This window comes from Uranotaenia lowii, chromosome 2 (genome assembly GCF_029784155.1).
Source record: "Uranotaenia lowii strain MFRU-FL chromosome 2, ASM2978415v1, whole genome shotgun sequence".
Taxonomy (NCBI): Eukaryota; Metazoa; Arthropoda; class Insecta; order Diptera; family Culicidae; genus Uranotaenia; species Uranotaenia lowii.
The window spans coordinates 192,362,847-192,379,841 of NC_073692.1; the positions used below are offsets into that span (position 1 = coordinate 192,362,847).

Genomic DNA, 16,995 nt, shown 5'->3' on the forward strand with positions numbered 1-16,995 from the left:
ATAAACATAAACAAGCCCTGCGTCGCGACGCGTCGTTGTCAGGGAGCTTCATTTAACCTAGGCAAAATGCGTCGCAAAAATGGTCGGTAGTGACGTCACTTCTGTCATGGTAACTATGTTTACGAAGAAAAAACTTTACTTCTACTTTTGCAACGTTTCTCTCTCATCACCTCTCTTTCCACCACATTGGTACCAGGTGTCCTGATAAATTAGGATTTGTCCAGATTTCCGATAGATCGGCCCATGTTTTTTAAATTGTATACTGATTTTTGATAAATGGTCTTTAAATGTAGTGAACCTGTATATAAGAGAAGTGACATCTGAAACACAAAATTCCAATCGAGCAAAAGAACTGTCAAAATCGATTCCAATCGATCCAACACGCAGAAAAAGAATGGGGAGTCGAATCAACAAAACGTTTTTTTATTTAATTTTGTTTTATCTATTCGCATTTAATGGGTACTTTTGATATGAAATTCGATTCGAAACAGAATCCCACATTTTGTCAATTTTACAAAATAGTCGAAAGCAAGCCATCGTGTATGGAAGAGGGGTGCATCGTTTTAACAAAAATCAATTTTGTTATTTTTGAAATGGATAGTTGGGCTGTTATGAATCGAAAAATATGTTTTATTGGCCAAGCGTGTATAGATGAAACGTCAACTGAAAAAAAAAGAAAAAAAACTCGTCAAAATTAAGCTTAAGCAATTGTGCCTCCTGATGTATCCGAACAGAAAAACGACATTTGGTCAATTTCTCGCTCGTTCGGAGATAGTAAACCCGGATTCCGGAATGCTACAGAGTTGCTTTTATTATAGGTAAGTTATTTTTATTTCAGTTAATTATCAAAACTAAACAATTTCGCATTTCCTTTTTTTCAGGCCGAAACTTAAGTTGGTTTGTCGGACCAGGACTACCAACAAATTGAGGGACACAGCTCATTCCTTCAATCACGACAGCTATCGGATGCCGAATTAGTGAATCGGGCTTTGAAGCGATGCCTTTATCAGTGGTAGCCCTTCCAGCGGGACGATAATTTTAACCTGTTCCCGAGGACATCAGTTACAATCAAGGTGAGTCTAAGTTGCAAATATTTGCTAAAACTTTACCCTTTCATAATACGCATGTGAATCACCTGGCGCGAAGAAAATTTCCCATAGAAACAGGCAGACTGAATGGGGTTGATTCACAAACATTGATTTTTATATTTTCCCCTTTGTTTTCAGATGTCGCGACCCAACAGTAATCGGCCCACAGAGAACCAGAGTTCGGGCTGGAGTCCCAACCGTGTGTAAAAATACCAACCGTGATTTTAAAATAAACGACGCCATTTTTTGCAACTTAGCTAAGAGCCACCAGATGTCGTTACCGGTACTTTTATTTTTCCATTTTTTCTACACGCTCAGACGATAGTACCTTCAACGAATGAAAAATGCACTCAAAGCCAAATTTATTTTCAGTCACTCAATCAGGAATTAAAATAATTGTATGGTTTTTCAGTTTTTGGCCTGTGTTTGTTTTTGTGGATATGAAATTCACTACATCAAGACTTAATTGAATTTTTTTTATAATTTAGAATCAATTTCGATGATGAATACAAATTTAAAAATTCATTCAGTATTCTTTTTTCTTTCACAAAATTCCCGAATAGGATTGCACCGTGAAAAAACCATGAATTCCATATTCACAGACCATTAATATTATCGTCCTCGATACCGTGAATTCACATTGAAATTCATATTTTTCGACCATACATTTCATAGTTTTGATGAAAATAACCATGAAAAAGGGGTATTGTTATGCAGCGTGACCATGAAAAAAATGGCGATTTTCCATACATTGGAAAGCTGAAAAATATGAAGTTCATGGTTCTTTCAGCTTCCAGTTTTTCACAATAAAGCCATAGAAATCCGATGATTTTCATGGTTTGTCCACTGAAATAAAAATCTTTGCTCATGTTGAGATTTTTTTTTCCTGTTTTTTTATTTGTCATTCCGTAGATTAATTGAATAAAAAACGAATAATTTGTTTCAAATTTTTATTCAACACTTACTCATAACACTTATTCACACACTAAATCACGGCAATTCAGAGACTCGCAATCGCACTTCCATTCCATAGCGACTCCCGGCATCCACCAGTTTAATTCCTTAGTCAGCTGCCCTCGTCGGAATTTGGAACTGCGGAATAACGTCAGCTTCTAAAAAGAAAAGAATTTTATCAGTCTTTTCATTAATGCAATATATGCAATAAAAGTACTTACCATCACCACCGCAGATGGGCCCATCATGTTCCGATCCACGAAAAAGTTCCAAATTTGCCCGGATTAAGTAGTTCCGATAAAAAGAATAACCAGCTCACGAGATCGGTCGCAGAAAATGCGCGCGTAAACAATGGCTTCTACACGGTTAATTGTGAACGTGTAGAAATAGCTAAAGTTAAATTACGTTTGGATTTGCATTTTACCATGAAGTACACTGTAACAATAATAATCACAAGAAAGTTATTGTGGAACCGTACTTCTGTCACTATGAAATATTTTGAATTTAAGATATACTTCACGGTGACGGTGAAAATTATGGCGATTTCATAATAAAATGCGGTTGAAAGATATTTAGAAACTACGATGAAATTGATTGTTAAATTGAAAATCATTGTTCAGTTATCTTAAAACCATGGTCTTTGCTATTCGGGTTGTTATCTCGGTAGGACTAGTGAAAACTCGGCGCATGGTGTTATCGGATATCTGTAATTAGTATAATAGAAGGCGGGAATATTTGAAGAATTCATAAAATTTTGATATCAAGATGCTTTTAAATGACTATTGCTAAATATTCCCTTAAATTCTTAGGATTCTTAGGTGTCCGGGTAACCTTCATACAATTACTTTGCTCTGTCTAAGAGGCTAAATTCGATATTAGGAAGCTATTCCAATTTTCGAATATTTTCGGAAGTAGGTACTGAAGTCCTATCCTGACAGAAATGACGCAATGTTCGAACGAAGATGGGTGGTGATACTTTCGATTAATTAGATTTGAAATGCTTTGTTATGAGTGAAATTTGATTAAAAAATTTGATCCTTAACAAAAAGTGGAGTTTATCCATTAGAGGGGTATCATAAATTAACACATCATACAGAAATTGTTGCTGCGGCAAATGTTTACTGAACTATTTTTGAAATTATAATTTATATTAAAACAGATACATAATTTAAATCTTATATGAACTTTCTCTTCAAACAACTAAATAATGTTTGCTTTTTTTTTTTTTTTTTTCTCAAACAAAATCAGTGGCTTAATACAAAACGAGTACCAAATGAGGCATCATTGCCAAAAGAAAAAGATTTCGTTAAAAGCGCATATAGTTCCTGCTGCAAATTTCGTTATGTTGCTTTTTCTACACCCAAAAAAAAAGAAAACTAACTGAACTCTGTGTTGGTGCGACCTGGAAGCAAGTTTTTGGTTGTTTATGTTCTGAGTGTTCTCAACTGTTGACAAAAAAAAAAAAAAAAAAAAAAAAAAAAAAAAAAAAAAAAAAAAAAAAAAAAAAATCGACAACAACAGCTGAGTCACTGAAAAGTGGCGGTATAGAGTATCAAACTCTCGGCCAAGCTGTCAAAATCATACATACATACAGCTAAGTCACTTAGCTAAGAGCCACTAGATGGTGCTGTTTTTAGGCCAATTTTAACGGTTCTAAAATGGCCGACGATTCAAATTCTTACACACGGATTCGACACATATTTGTTCGGGGCCCGTTCTCTGGTTCTCTGTGATCGGCCTTTGCATTCCTGGTCCCGCCCTTCCGCAGTTCGTAAATTTTAAACTAATGCGATACCAGACGATCGTGATGCAGATTCCGCTTTTGAAGGAAGATCTGCCCTACAGGAGAGCGGAAAGCATAAAGAAAAAAACACAGTGTATATGGTGTATATTGTGAAATCATAAATAAAAAATCAAAATGCCGTTTTGATTGGTGTAATAAAATTTATTCCATTTGAAAAAAAAACCCTTATTTAAAAATTAATATCTTGCGTAACATTTCATAAGGGCGAAACTTCCAAATGTAAACAAATCGAGATATATATTGATTTCAATAGACGGTAATACTATTAATATTCTAAAAATAAATTTGGTAAAGATTTAAAAAAAACTAGCCTATACAAATTATATGTTAAAAAGGCGAAACTACCTTTTGAGATTTTACTACCACTTTTCGAGTTACGCCGGGCGAAACTATTGTTGTGTTTTGAAAAACGGCGAAACTTGTTTGAATTTTCGAAGCGTACGATTTTAAAGGCATTTTCACGAAAATTTTGGTTTTTACCATGGAATTCACGAACTTTCAACTATTGTTGGGTAAATATAGTAACATATTTCAATAAATGATTTAATTTTCAAAATATCACATAACTTTTAGATGCAGCAGCACTTGTGTTGTCTAGCTCGGAAACTGTTTCATTGGACGATAATCAATCAGTAAACCCTTTTGAGGAAACATCACGAACGGAATGTATTCCGTCCGAAACGAATGAGTTATCTTTTGCTGATATTTCGGCATCTACCCCCAAAAAGCAAAGGATTCATAATTCATCTGCTCTACACAGCAAATTTTTTTTTGCTGGAAACCAGCAAAATTTTGCTGGTTTTTGTCCCGCTGACTTTCCAGCAAAATTTCCAGCAATTTAAATTGCTGGAAAAAACAGCAAACGTTAATGCTGGTTTCCAGCAATTCAAATTGCTGGAAAATCAGCAATCCAGATTGCTGGAAACCAGCTATTTCTTTCAACACAACCGGCAGTATTTAGTATGAAATTTATATTTGAATTCAAAATTAAAGTTTAATGTTGGCTGTGCATACAGTAAGCAATAAAAACAATTATTTTCTCCCATTTTCAATAAGGGATTTATTCATTTAAAAAAAAAACAACTATTTTACAACCACTTTCTAACACCGGCTCTGGGGTGGCCGCTTTGTGCCAAAGTGTTGATCATCCGCCACCTGTAAAAATAGTTTTGATTAGTATCTTCTATGGAATATCTACCTGTACAATAAAAATTTACCCTTGACTTGATGCCTGGTTGCTAGAATATAGAGGAAAATAAAATAATTATATCAATTTAATCAAAATTCATAAAATAAAATCTCACCTTGCTTCGGCGTACGAAACAAAAACAAACTCCAAATTGACAACTCGATTGCTGATTTTCCAGCAAACTAGATCAATTGCTGGAGAGTCCAGCAATTTGAAAACCGATTGCTGATTTTTCAGCAAAAATGACAAGCACATAACCGAATGCTGAAAAATCCAGCAATTCGAAAACCGATTGCTGGTTTCCAGCAAAAATTTCGATTGCTGAACGTTTCCAGCAATTTTTTTTGCTGGAAATCGAGGCAAAAATTTACAGTGTAGACCTTAGAACAAACCCTGCACACCGGGAACCACAGGTTGTTTCATTAGTGGCACTTTCAAACCCTTCATTAAATAAAACTCCAGTATTCGGTAATCCCAGGGCAGATATAGAACAACTGGAACAAACACTCTCAGAAAGGGGCAATTCCAGTTGCATTCTGCCAAATGCTGACTCGTTCTTTACCAATTTGAGCAATTTTAAACGGACATCTTTTGGTCGAGCTGGTACACCTGGCCGAAACACATTAGAGAAAACAGTGGCAATACGATCTTTTAATAATCCGGAGGTCACGAAAGAAGATCAAAAGAGCGTCATTTTGTCAGATGATGACCAAGGTGATGTGGACGATGAAACGGAGGAGATTGTTCTGGGGGATGCAGTCGAAATGAACGATTTCGTTTTGAATGAGTACTTTGAGAAGTATATAAATCAAACAATATTTGACAACGAAGGACACGAATTGATTGAACATGGTAAGTTTGAATGATGGTTGAATAATAAATGAGAATTATCTTGCAAATATTATCTGTGTTGAAAAAGGACAAATTTTCGAAGTGAAGTCACATGGAATGCTAAATACAACTTTTTTTACACTTCAGAAGCCAGCAGTGAAGATGAAGCTCCCGGTGATTTGGGATTCAAGGAGTTGAACACGGAAGACATCGTTAAATCTAAAAAGCAGACGAAAGAAGACAACAGATTAGCCAAAGTAAGAGGAGAAGCATACACCCGAAAGGATGGTACTTCTGTACCTGCCAGAAGTTTAAAAAAGGCTTGCAACTGTTTCCATTTAAAATGCTTCAAAAAATACCCTGAGCATATACGTCAAAGGCTTCTCAATTTATTTTTAAAATTGAAGGAATCCGGACAGCAGCAATTCATTAGTAACCACATGGCGGTGAAAACAACAGCAAAACCAACGGTATGTACTCACTAATAATAATTAAAAATTAACTAAGCTCTTCAAAGTTTAATAATGCATTCACCTCATTGCTGAGCTAATGGCTAGACTACGAATGCAATAGTCGTATTTCTTCTTTTTAAGTTCGAGATAGTTAGATTAAACTATTTACAAGTGATTTTTTTTTTAAACTATTTGCAATTTACTCTGAGACAACACCCAGATAATCTCTTCAAATAAATATACACTAAATTATCTAATATTAATTTAATGATATTTTTTCAGGTGCTTAATTCTAGAAGATCCTTTACTCGAACTTATTATTTACCCGGACGTGATGGTAGGATACGAGTCTGTAAGGAAATGTTTATGGCAACCTTGGACATCACCGATAAGAAAACAAGGACCATTGCTACTAAACTAATTACTGGCCTCGGTTTAGCTGTTGATGATCTTAGAAGTGAATTTACTTCACGTCTAATCATTTCAGAAGATCACCTCAATTACATCAAAGCGCATATCAATTCATTTCCGGCATATTCATCACATTATTGTAGAGAGAAAAGCCAGAAAAAGTATTTGAGCAGCGATCTCAATATCGCGAAAATGTTCCGTCTGTACAAATCAAAGTGCGTTACGGATGGTCTCAGGCCAACTCACTACAATACGTACAGAAAAATATTCAGAACGATGCGCCTCAGTTTTCGAAAAACCAAACTGGATACCTGTAACGAATGTGATAAATATGCTATGCGTCTTAAATTATCAGAAACAGAAGAAGAAAAAGAAAAGGTTATTGAAGCCAGAGATCGTCATCATACTCGAGCAGCAGCTGCATATTCTGCGAAAAAAATAGACATGCAAAAATCAAAAATTGATCCGGAAACAAGGACAGCTTGTTTCGACTTGCAAAAATGTTTACCAACACCACATTTGACTTGTGGGATGGCCTATTATGCCAGGCAACTATATACACTTAATTTTACTATTTTTGCGACTACCTCCAAAGGCAACACGGTTGATTGTTACCTGTGGGACGAAACAAAGGCAAGAAGAGGGTGTCAGGAAATAGGGTCTTGTCTTTGGAAGGATTTACTAGGCCTTGATGTAAATATCAAGTACGCCGTATACTATTCTGATAGATGTTTTGGCCAGAATTTGAATTTTATTATTTGTTGCATGTTCACCAATTTTATTTTCAAATGTTGCTCAGAAAAAAGAAACTTAGAAGTTAGTCATAAATTTTTGACTTCTGGACACAGTCATATGGAAGTGGATAGCGCCCATGCCGCCATAGAAAGGGCTAAAAAAAACCATAAAGGCTCTATTGAAACTCCTCGAGACTGGGCTGTATTCATAGCCTCAATTCATAAAAACGTCCCATTTCATGTATACGAAATGAGTCAGGAGGAATTTCTAAATTTTAAAAAACTTTTGAACATTTTTACCAGACCAAAAACTGATCATAACGGTAATCTGGTTCGATTGCGTGATATTTGTCACTTCCGATATACAACATCAGCTCCAGGAATTGTTTTTTACAAATATAATTTAGAGGACGAATTCCAATCGTTTTCGGTAGTTGACTTCAGCTTCAAATTTTTAAAGTTAGACCCTATAACTACTGAGCCGCTCAGTCTTGCACCAGAAAAATTAGAAGATTTGAAGAAACTTCTTCCATACGTTTCAAATAAGGCATACTACCAAACAATGCTACGACAAATGGTACCAAAAAAGCGTGGACGAAAGCCAAAAGGATGCACAGCAGATGATTTCGAAGCTGATCTAGATCGTGATATTGATTTAGAATAGTCTTTTATACTAAGTTAGCATTTATATGTACATGTTCATGTTAGCATTAATGGTTAATGTAAATGTACAGCTATTTCATATATTAGTTTTAAATGTAAAGTTAGTTATAAAAGTTATGTTAGATATAGATGATAAGTTTGTAAATAGTTTTGATTGTGCTTGTAAAATATATTATTCCTTTCAAATTCTATTAAAACTTGTTTTTTTTCATATATGATAAAACTTTTATTTCACTTGAATTTTAGTCACTACAAAAAAATCTAGGAATATCATGATTGAACTGGAATAACATTCTCCCTGTTATTCTAACCCGCATATGAAAAAACTATACCTCAAAAAATCATAACGATAATCGAACCCCTCCAGAAACTGTAACTGTTCATAAAAACATAGCTCCAAAGTTAAACTTTTCAATTGAAATAAATCAATTTTGAATAAAACGATTCATACCAAGCTTTCACGTTTATATGAAAAGTCACGTTATGGGTAACGGTTTGAACTATTACCGATAGCTTTTAAGTAAACCGTAAAAATCATCCTGAACGATTACTCCTAACGTTCGTATAATTTTGACACTTCTCGAATTTCAGGATGACAGCTGTCATGACTGCTACCCAGTTTTGAGAAGAAGAAAAAAAATAATAAGAAATTAATTAAAAAGTACACTGATGAAATTGCAGCCAGCCCAGCAGCGATTTTCAAGGAAATTTTGGTGTTGTAGCTACACTAACGTATCGAAAAGACGGCATACCGCGAGCCGCACTCAGTACTCAGTACAGCCAGGCGACGAAAAGCTATTTTTCAGGTAAGTTGGATTGAAGTTGTTTCCGCCTGCTGCTTATTCGGTAGTCAAATTTTTTAACGTTCTAATTGCTTATAATATTTTATGTTTCTAATTTAATTTTAATTTCATTTTAGTGTCGGCCAATGCGCTCTTCTATGCAGCCCGAGTACGGCGCCGGGGGAACTTTCCTTGCTGGTGGCTGGAGACGCTACGGAACTGCATAGATTCCGGATCTGATTTGCCAATGTCTGTAGACGCACCACTTCATTCATCATAATGTTGAAAAGCTACGAAAGCTGGATCAGAGGAATCCCCTGAGAGGATTAATAAAAAAAAACCCTGTATGCCGTAAAAGTAAGTTTGAAAATAAAACAAATAGTGAAATTCAATGACAATTCCAACTCAATCCGAAAATCCAAAAAATATAAAATTTCCTTTTGGTGCGTCCGCCATTATCGCGGATCCCATACGGTACGGTTCCCATAAACATCAGTATAACGCTGGAAGAACATTTTGTGGAATCGTATCATAACTGTTACTGTAAACGTTCAGTTACAAGTGCACTTCAAGGATAACTGTAACTATAACGGTTTGGAATTCTAAATATGTTTCCATGAGCGGTTTTGGGAAGTTATCTCAACTATTTGTAAAACAGTTCTCCCATACAGAAGTTTTAACAGTTTTAAACAGTAACATAACTTAACGCCATATTCAACAGACCGTCGTTTTGGAATTCAAGATAAGTGGAATGTTTTTTATGGTTTCAGATATCATTTTCTAAACGTTTTTTTACGCTGTTTCTTATCGTTTTATAACTACTACAGGAACAGTTATGTTACAATATTTTCGTATTCGGGAAATCCCTTGCAAAACTCTACTGGGGGCTATCATTTACTATCTCAGACAATATAATAATAAAGCAAAAGCAAAAAAAAACGCACAATTCTGACTAACAATACTACATAACTAAACACTTAAAATTCAACCTTTGAAACAAGTTGAGCACCACTGACTCTCAGTGTGTGCTGCACGGCTAACTATTACCCAAAACACAAACACTCAAAACCCAAATCTTGTAGCGATTTTTACATTTTTACTATTACGACACATTAAAAACCTAGGCTAGCTTAACATAATTTATCCTACTTACGGGCCCGTATTTCCTACTTAAGTGTACAGACTGACAAACAAGACGAACAACATCCTTATCACAGTTGGTTCGGCACAGGAATATCACAGCTTTTGCGTCGGGACGACTATCACAGGAACTGGCAACACTGCTCCACGGGCGCACCTCAACTGCCCGGAGCACCTCCGACTGCCTGCAGCTGGGTCTGTTGGCCAAATGCTGGCTGCTTGGCTCAAGGCGGGAATTTCGCTCATCAACAACGGTTGGGCCCCAAAAAACGACCCTGTCGATCATCAAGCGTGGCATAAATATTGGTTCGTGCAGTATTATAAACAATAACTCACCCAATGGGGTCGTTGATTTCGATCCGGTTTACTTGCCACCGCCTATTCCCCGGATCTCGACGGAGCTGCGCCTCTATGCTGGTTCCTGCAAATCCAATATCATGACGAAGCACATTCTGAAGGGAGGTTATGATTGGTTTCACTCACCCTCGCACTGTTGGATCCGGATCATTTTTCTTTATCTTTTCTGTTTCCGATTTTTCTTCCGCCAGGCACTTATCATGACCAACGATGAAGATCTCTGCGCTCTGCTAGCTCCGGCTCTAGGATGATGCAGGTTGGCGGGATACTCTTTGATTCGTCAATAATTGTTTTGTTTTGTATTTTTCCATTCTTGTTTTGCTTTTGTCCTCCCATGTGTGCGTTTGACAGGTACACTCTGAATTATCAAGACTGAATTTTGGCTCAAACTATATAAACACTACACGCTCAAAATTTAATAACCAGACATAAATAATTATAACGCTACATACACTACCGCAACGGAAGAATTTTTCATGAATCGGAGACAGCCGATTCATGAAAAATTCAAAAACCTCTATCCTAGGCAACGATCAGAGACATCGGTCTGGTCACCCTAAGGAGACCTCGGTACTACGCAAGCCACAGCAATGCTTGCCAGATCTTAACACAAATCCTCAAATCCAAAAAATAACTCCAGCGACTCCTGGAAAACTTGACCGAACGCCAACGAGTCTTGGCAAAGCGTCTCTGAATCGTTCCTGACCGGCTCCTAAATACTTGCCTCCGCTACGGTTACATACACAAAACAGTAGCTTAAGGACTAAAACATTTGCTCAAAACACAAAACAATGAACAAATATTAAAAATAATAAAGAGTTTAAAAATTGGTGATTAAAAAGAGCACGGAAAGCAGCAAATCCTTGGAAAGGGAGAATTTAGTTCCCTGATCGCCAAGAGCCCGAATAGAGGTTTTACCGCGCCTCCAGATCGCGTTGCTTTTGAATGGAGGGTTTTCTTGGCGACCCCCTTAATACTACTTTCCGAAAAATGACGATAAGTTCAGCATGTGTTCTCAATAATAGGTAACGTTTAAACAAGAAATTTTCTGGTTTGTCACGTTCCAGTAACGGCGTGTTTGCGTATCGCATGAACACGGTCAGTTTCTCCCGCCCTGACTAACGGCTGGCCTGCAAAAGGCACATAATGGCGCATTGTTGTCGAAATCGGTGGCCGATGAGTTCACAACTGTGCACCGTTGAGACTCAACGACGATATTTGGCGAAGTGTCGCCGTGGCGGACTTGATTGGTTGTGTGGAAAATGTTGTCCGAAATTTGACCTCCTTTAGCTCAGGAGCCTGTCCCAGTATCTTCTGCCTCCACTATTCTGCTTCTGGATTTCTCCTACGTTGTCTATGTTTTCGTGCTGCGTTGACTCACGTTGAGATGTTTGGCAGCGATTTTTGCGTACTTCCGCGACGGGCAGGCCTCACCCATTCTGCGAAGACGCTCTGAGTTGCTCGAGTCCGTTAAGTGCCCTTTCGGCAATCTGGATGTGTGTTCCCGCAATGCGTGTTTTGGTGAAGACAGTTGCTTCTTTGTTAAGTACCTTTAGTAATGTACGTAGCTGGATTGTCATCAAGCGAGGAGGTGGTGGATTATGCTTCTACTCACTGCGCTTGACGATTGTTCGAATTTACCCGATCGGTGTATGGTGTTTTTGTAACGATAAACGATGTAGTACACAGATAATGTTCTGCGATCATAGCTTTGACAATATCTCACATCAATATCGGTCATGAGTCAAAAAATGATTTAATTGCATGCTGAACTTAATTAAACTTATGCTAAGATTAAAAAAATAATTTAATGTGGGTATCGATAAGAATAAGAAGTAGTATCAAATCCACAACATTATAAAACTTAGCATTAATCACCAAAACACAACATTTATCTTAAATTCAAAACATAAATCACAAATTCAAGACAAATTTTAACTTTTGCGGTAGCATAATTTAGTGGGTTTTTGTGTTGGGCGCCAATGAAACAAGTTGAGCACCACTGACTCTCAGTGTGTGCTGCACGGCTAACTATTACCCAAAACACAAACACTCAAAACCCAAATCTTGTAGCGATTTTTACATTTTTACTATTACGACACATTAAAAACCTAGGCTAGCTTAACATAATTTATCCTACTTACGGGCCCGTATTTCCTACTTAAGTGTACAGACTGACAAACAAGACGAACAACATCCTTATCACAGTTGGTTCGGCACAGGAATATCACAGCTTTTGCGTCGGGACGACTATCACAGGAACTGGCAACACTGCTCCACGGGCGCACCTCAACTGCCCGGAGCACCTCCGACTGCCTGCAGCTGGGTCTGTTGGCCAAATGCTGGCTGCTTGGCTCAAGGCGGGAATTTCGCTCATCAACAACGGTTGGGCCCCAAAAAACGACCCTGTCGATCATCAAGCGTGGCATAAATATTGGTTCGTGCAGTATTATAAACAATAACTCACCCAATGGGGTCGTTGATTTCGATCCGGTTTACTTGCCACCGCCTATTCCCCGGATCTCGACGGAGCTGCGCCTCTATGCTGGTTCCTGCAAATCCAATATCATGACGAAGCACATTCTGAAGGGAGGTTATGATTGGTTTCACTCACCCTCGCACTGTTGGATCCGGATCATTTTTCTTTATCTTTTCTGTTTCCGATTTTTCTTCCGCCAGGCACTTATCATGACCAACGATGAAGATCTCTGCGCTCTGCTAGCTCCGGCTCTAGGATGATGCAGGTTGGCGGGATACTCTTTGATTCGTCAATAATTGTTTTGTTTTGTATTTTTCCATTCTTGTTTTGCTTTTGTCCTCCCATGTGTGCGTTTGACAGGTACACTCTGAATTATCAAGACTGAATTTTGGCTCAAACTACACGGAAAAACTCAGCTACTCATAAAATGTGTTTTGATTACGCATTAGTTTTAACTAATCGTCTGATACTAAAAAAATGTATATCCCGTATTTAAATTTGGGTAACCAAAATACAAAAGTAGCTAAATAATTTACATCGTTTAGGCAATTCTGTATAAAAAGTTGTTGTTTTTGGAATTTCGTCAAACAGGGATGCCAACAGCAAATTGCAGAAGCTTTCCGATGGAGGCAGTACGACCGAAGTAGAATTATAAAATTTTAAGAAATTTTGCGCGCTACATGGTTAGTTGATGGTCATTCATGTAAGCATGAATTTGTTGCTCGTTGGCTGAATGCTGTAATTTTGAGTCCCGGTTAAGTAAGTAAATATACAAAAGTCCGAATTTTTCGTTGCATTTCCGGAGCTGAACAATTTTTAAATTACTTTTTGTCTTTGTTCTATTATAGAGATTGACAGACAAAGTTCTATTATAGAGATTGATTTCATATCAACAGCGCGGCGTAACGTGAAGAAGCATGATACGGCCGTTAGTGGACAACAACCGAAACCCAACGCAAGTGGATCAAAAAAGTAAGAACCCAATTTGCACAGCGGCTGGACAAGAGCAAAAATTCATTTTCCAAAGGAACAGTCAAAAGCAAAACGAGCAAAAGTTAATGGATTCCTTCTCCTTCCGATGGTAATATTTATTTATATTTTTCTTTGTAGACTACAAAAAGTTGAGAATGTGAAGCATGTGAACCCATCTAGGAAGTGGTGACCACCACAAGAAAGAGGCTCCGCTGAACATTAAAAAAAATGATATGGGAGATAGGAATTATCACAGGACAGCAACTGTAAAACGGTAATTGAAACTAAATTAAAAATCAAAATCTTCTAACTGATACCTGAATTGAATTTAAATTTAAAACAATATTTAGACCGAATTTTTTAGTTACAACGATATTAATTCGCAAGCTTACACTTTACATGATAACTATATTTATTAACATCCAAAAGTTATGTTATGCTTGTTAAAATTAAAATTTCAGAATCAATTGGCTAATCAATTCTTGTTTTTAACATTCATTATAATTTCAGCTTTAATTAATTAAAACGATCTTTTTTTTAGATATTGCGTTCACTGTTTCGTGTGAGTCCCCAGATAGACCCAAAAATCCATTGCTGGAGAACAGGTTACGATGAAATTGGATAAATAATGACGATCCATCAATCACCACTCAAGCGCCATTTCCATTTTAAGTTTTATGTTTTGTAATTTTTATATGTTTTTTGCAGTGTAACTATGTATCAAAATGTGTTTATTAATAAAGAATTATAACGACTAAATTATTTTCAAGATTTTTGTTTGCTGATTTTTTTTTCATTTTGGAGAAAACTTAATTATTTAAATTCTGGCATCCCTGCAAAATATACAGAATTGAGCAACTGGCTGAAAGCTTGAAATGTATAAAAGCTTTTTGCACACGCTATGCGTACAGAGCCCAAACTTAAAACTAAGTGGAGACACTTTTCTTGAAACTGTATGGATTTTTATACAGATTAGAGTAACTTTTGTTACCGTGTATATAAACACTACACGCTCAAAATTTAATAACCAGACATAAATAATTATAACGCTACACCTTCTGTCCATGTCGGCTCCTGTTGCAATCAACCTTAATCTGCTCCTAGGGAATCCAAATCCATTCTTTTCGACAATAGCGTTTCAGAAACAGTTTATATGTATAGTGGAAAAGCGTTGGGTTCAAAAACTATCCTGAAAGTAGTTAAAAAATATGAGCATTTGAAAATAGAAACTAAAATATTTTACTCACCGTATTTCAAAGTCTCCGTCAAAGTATTTCTTCACCCGCGTTGTTTTGTTTGCAAAATCCCACTGAAATCCGCACACTTCTAATTAAGCCTGTTTTTTTTTGTTATGTAGCACATGCCACTGCAATATTTTAAGGCGATATTGAACTGCCGACGAAGCTTTACAAGTTTTAAAACCTTTTTGTAAGATTTGGAATCGTAGGGCGTAACTTCAAACGTAAATAAAAACAGTCTTATCTTGCGGACGAATCTAGTTTGTCAAAACTCATTGGTCCGTATTGGTGAGAGGCGTAACTCACAAAGCAATTTCAAAAGGGCGGAACACATTAAAAGTGGATTTTTTTGAAAACGGAAAACAATTTTGAAAATATAAGTATCAGGAACTGTAAACCTTCACATTTTTTTTATTCTTACGCAAAAAGATTGATATTTGGTTAATTCATTACTAAATAGGATTTAAATTTGTGTTCCAAAATTTCGAACGCGTTTTTCTCGTTTCGAGGTAACTGCAAGTTTCGCCCTTATGAAATGTTACGCTTGATATATTGATTTACATTAATCAAACCGAAATAATTCGGTATCGAATTTTGAATACGGCGAATGCGCCAAGACCTTTGTTTTGAGAAAAACGCATTCCAAGTTTCAGAAAATAAAATCAATTTCCTATTTAGCTGCGTACACTCATTTTCCTAAATAAGTCGCTAAAACGCTTTCAAATTGATTTAATTTCATCACCCGATCGATCAATATACCCGAATAGCCAAGATTATGGTGATACAATAATTAAACAATGATATTCATTCTAACAATGAATGTCAATGTAAAATTAAGATCTTTTTTAGTAGTAAAATTTGTAGATGATGGTGAAATCACCATGACTATGACAATAACTGTGAATACTACGGTAGAAACATAATAATTCACTGTATGTCTTATCCAATTAGTGGGATTTTGAAATGAGCGTGTATCATTTGCTGTCAAATTGAATATTTTCATTTTTGTTGGCGTGTTGTTCGCTGTTTTAGGCTGTTTTAAAACCAAACCGAAATTCGTCCGAGGGCTCGCTACGGTAAACGTTATTAATATGGTAAGTTTTATCAGATAATCAATTGAACTTCCTTGAATCTTATGATATATTTTTTTCCAGGAAAAACTTACGAGGTTTTGGAAAATGATTCGCTACTAAATCCAGCTAGAGGCAGATCCGGATGTCAGCTGGAAAGTGCCTATATTGAAATTGCAGTAGTGAAGTGTGTACTTGAGATGGAATCCCCTCAGAAACATTCGTGAACGTGTAAAGTGTAACGTGAATGGAATGGAATATTCATGAATAAATAAATTAAATTAAGAAAATGAAACTTTGTTTTTTTATTTAATCAAATTATGCAAGATGAGCAAAACAATCACACCATGAAAAAATTTTCCCTTTAAAACAATGAAAGTAAAATGAATATCACGATTCTTCCATTAAAAAATGGAAGCTGAAATAACCATAAACTATATCCTTTTGTGTTTTGAAATGTATGGAGAAAAGTTGATTTTTTCATTGTTAAGTTGCTTAACGACCCCCTTTTTTCATGGTAAGTTTTGCCAGAACCATAAATTCCAATGTCAAAAACGATGAATTTGACAGTTTATTCAAGGTTTCTTGTACCATGATATTCATAGTGCCAACCATAAGATCCATGGTAGTGTGAGGATGAAATTCATGGTTTTTTCACAATGTTTTGCTATTCGGGTAGCTTTTCCGTACTTATTACTTCAAAAAATTAATAAATATAACTGTGGGCCCTTTTACCACAGACTGGTGCTCTCATTTTGTTCATTCGCCTAATTGGAGCGCCCTTTTGAATTGCAGAATGACTGTTCGCCGTTTGGATCACTCATTAAATAA

At 36.4% G+C, this 16,995-nt stretch overlaps 2 protein-coding genes and 2 long non-coding RNA genes across 7 annotated transcripts; 2 read left to right on the top strand and 2 right to left on the bottom strand.

The window, feature by feature from the left end:
- The first annotated feature begins 224 nt into the window (after positions 1-224).
- On the top strand, positions 225-1,611 carry LOC129749811 (uncharacterized). Its single transcript, XR_008738170.1, has 3 exons — positions 225-818; positions 882-1,073; positions 1,227-1,611. It is a non-coding gene; the product is annotated as an uncharacterized LOC129749811 (long non-coding RNA).
- Positions 451-15,367, bottom strand: LOC129749814 (uncharacterized). Of its 2 annotated transcripts, none has more exons than XR_008738173.1 (3): positions 15,104-15,367; positions 14,912-15,045; positions 451-663 (listed from the first exon to the last, which is right to left on the bottom strand). It is a non-coding gene; the product is annotated as an uncharacterized LOC129749814 (long non-coding RNA). The 2 variants fall into 2 exon arrangements; XR_008738174.1 differs by lacking the exon at positions 451-663 and adding an exon at positions 3,662-3,881.
- Positions 3,564-14,605, top strand: LOC129749808 (uncharacterized). Of its 3 annotated transcripts, XM_055744903.1 has the most exons (7): positions 3,564-6,336; positions 6,601-8,932; positions 9,046-13,149; positions 13,476-13,643; positions 13,733-13,938; positions 13,995-14,130; positions 14,398-14,605. In XM_055744903.1, the coding sequence occupies exons 1-2, from the start codon at positions 6,307-6,309 to the stop codon at positions 8,125-8,127; spliced, it is 1,557 nt and encodes a 518-aa protein (XP_055600878.1). In that variant the 5' UTR covers positions 3,564-6,306; the 3' UTR covers positions 8,128-8,932; positions 9,046-13,149; positions 13,476-13,643; positions 13,733-13,938; positions 13,995-14,130; positions 14,398-14,605. The 3 variants fall into 3 exon arrangements, with proteins under 3 accessions (XP_055600878.1, XP_055600876.1, XP_055600877.1); XM_055744901.1 differs by having other exon boundaries at positions 9,046-13,643; XM_055744902.1 differs by having other exon boundaries at positions 9,046-13,643; positions 13,733-13,856.
- On the bottom strand, positions 12,471-13,091 carry LOC129749810 (uncharacterized). Its single transcript, XM_055744905.1, has 3 exons — positions 13,020-13,091; positions 12,873-12,957; positions 12,471-12,811 (listed from the first exon to the last, which is right to left on the bottom strand). Exons 1-3 carry the CDS (start codon positions 13,042-13,044, stop codon positions 12,517-12,519), a joined length of 405 nt encoding a protein of 134 aa, XP_055600880.1. The 5' UTR covers positions 13,045-13,091; the 3' UTR covers positions 12,471-12,516.
- Positions 15,368-16,995: the final 1,628 nt, after the last annotated feature.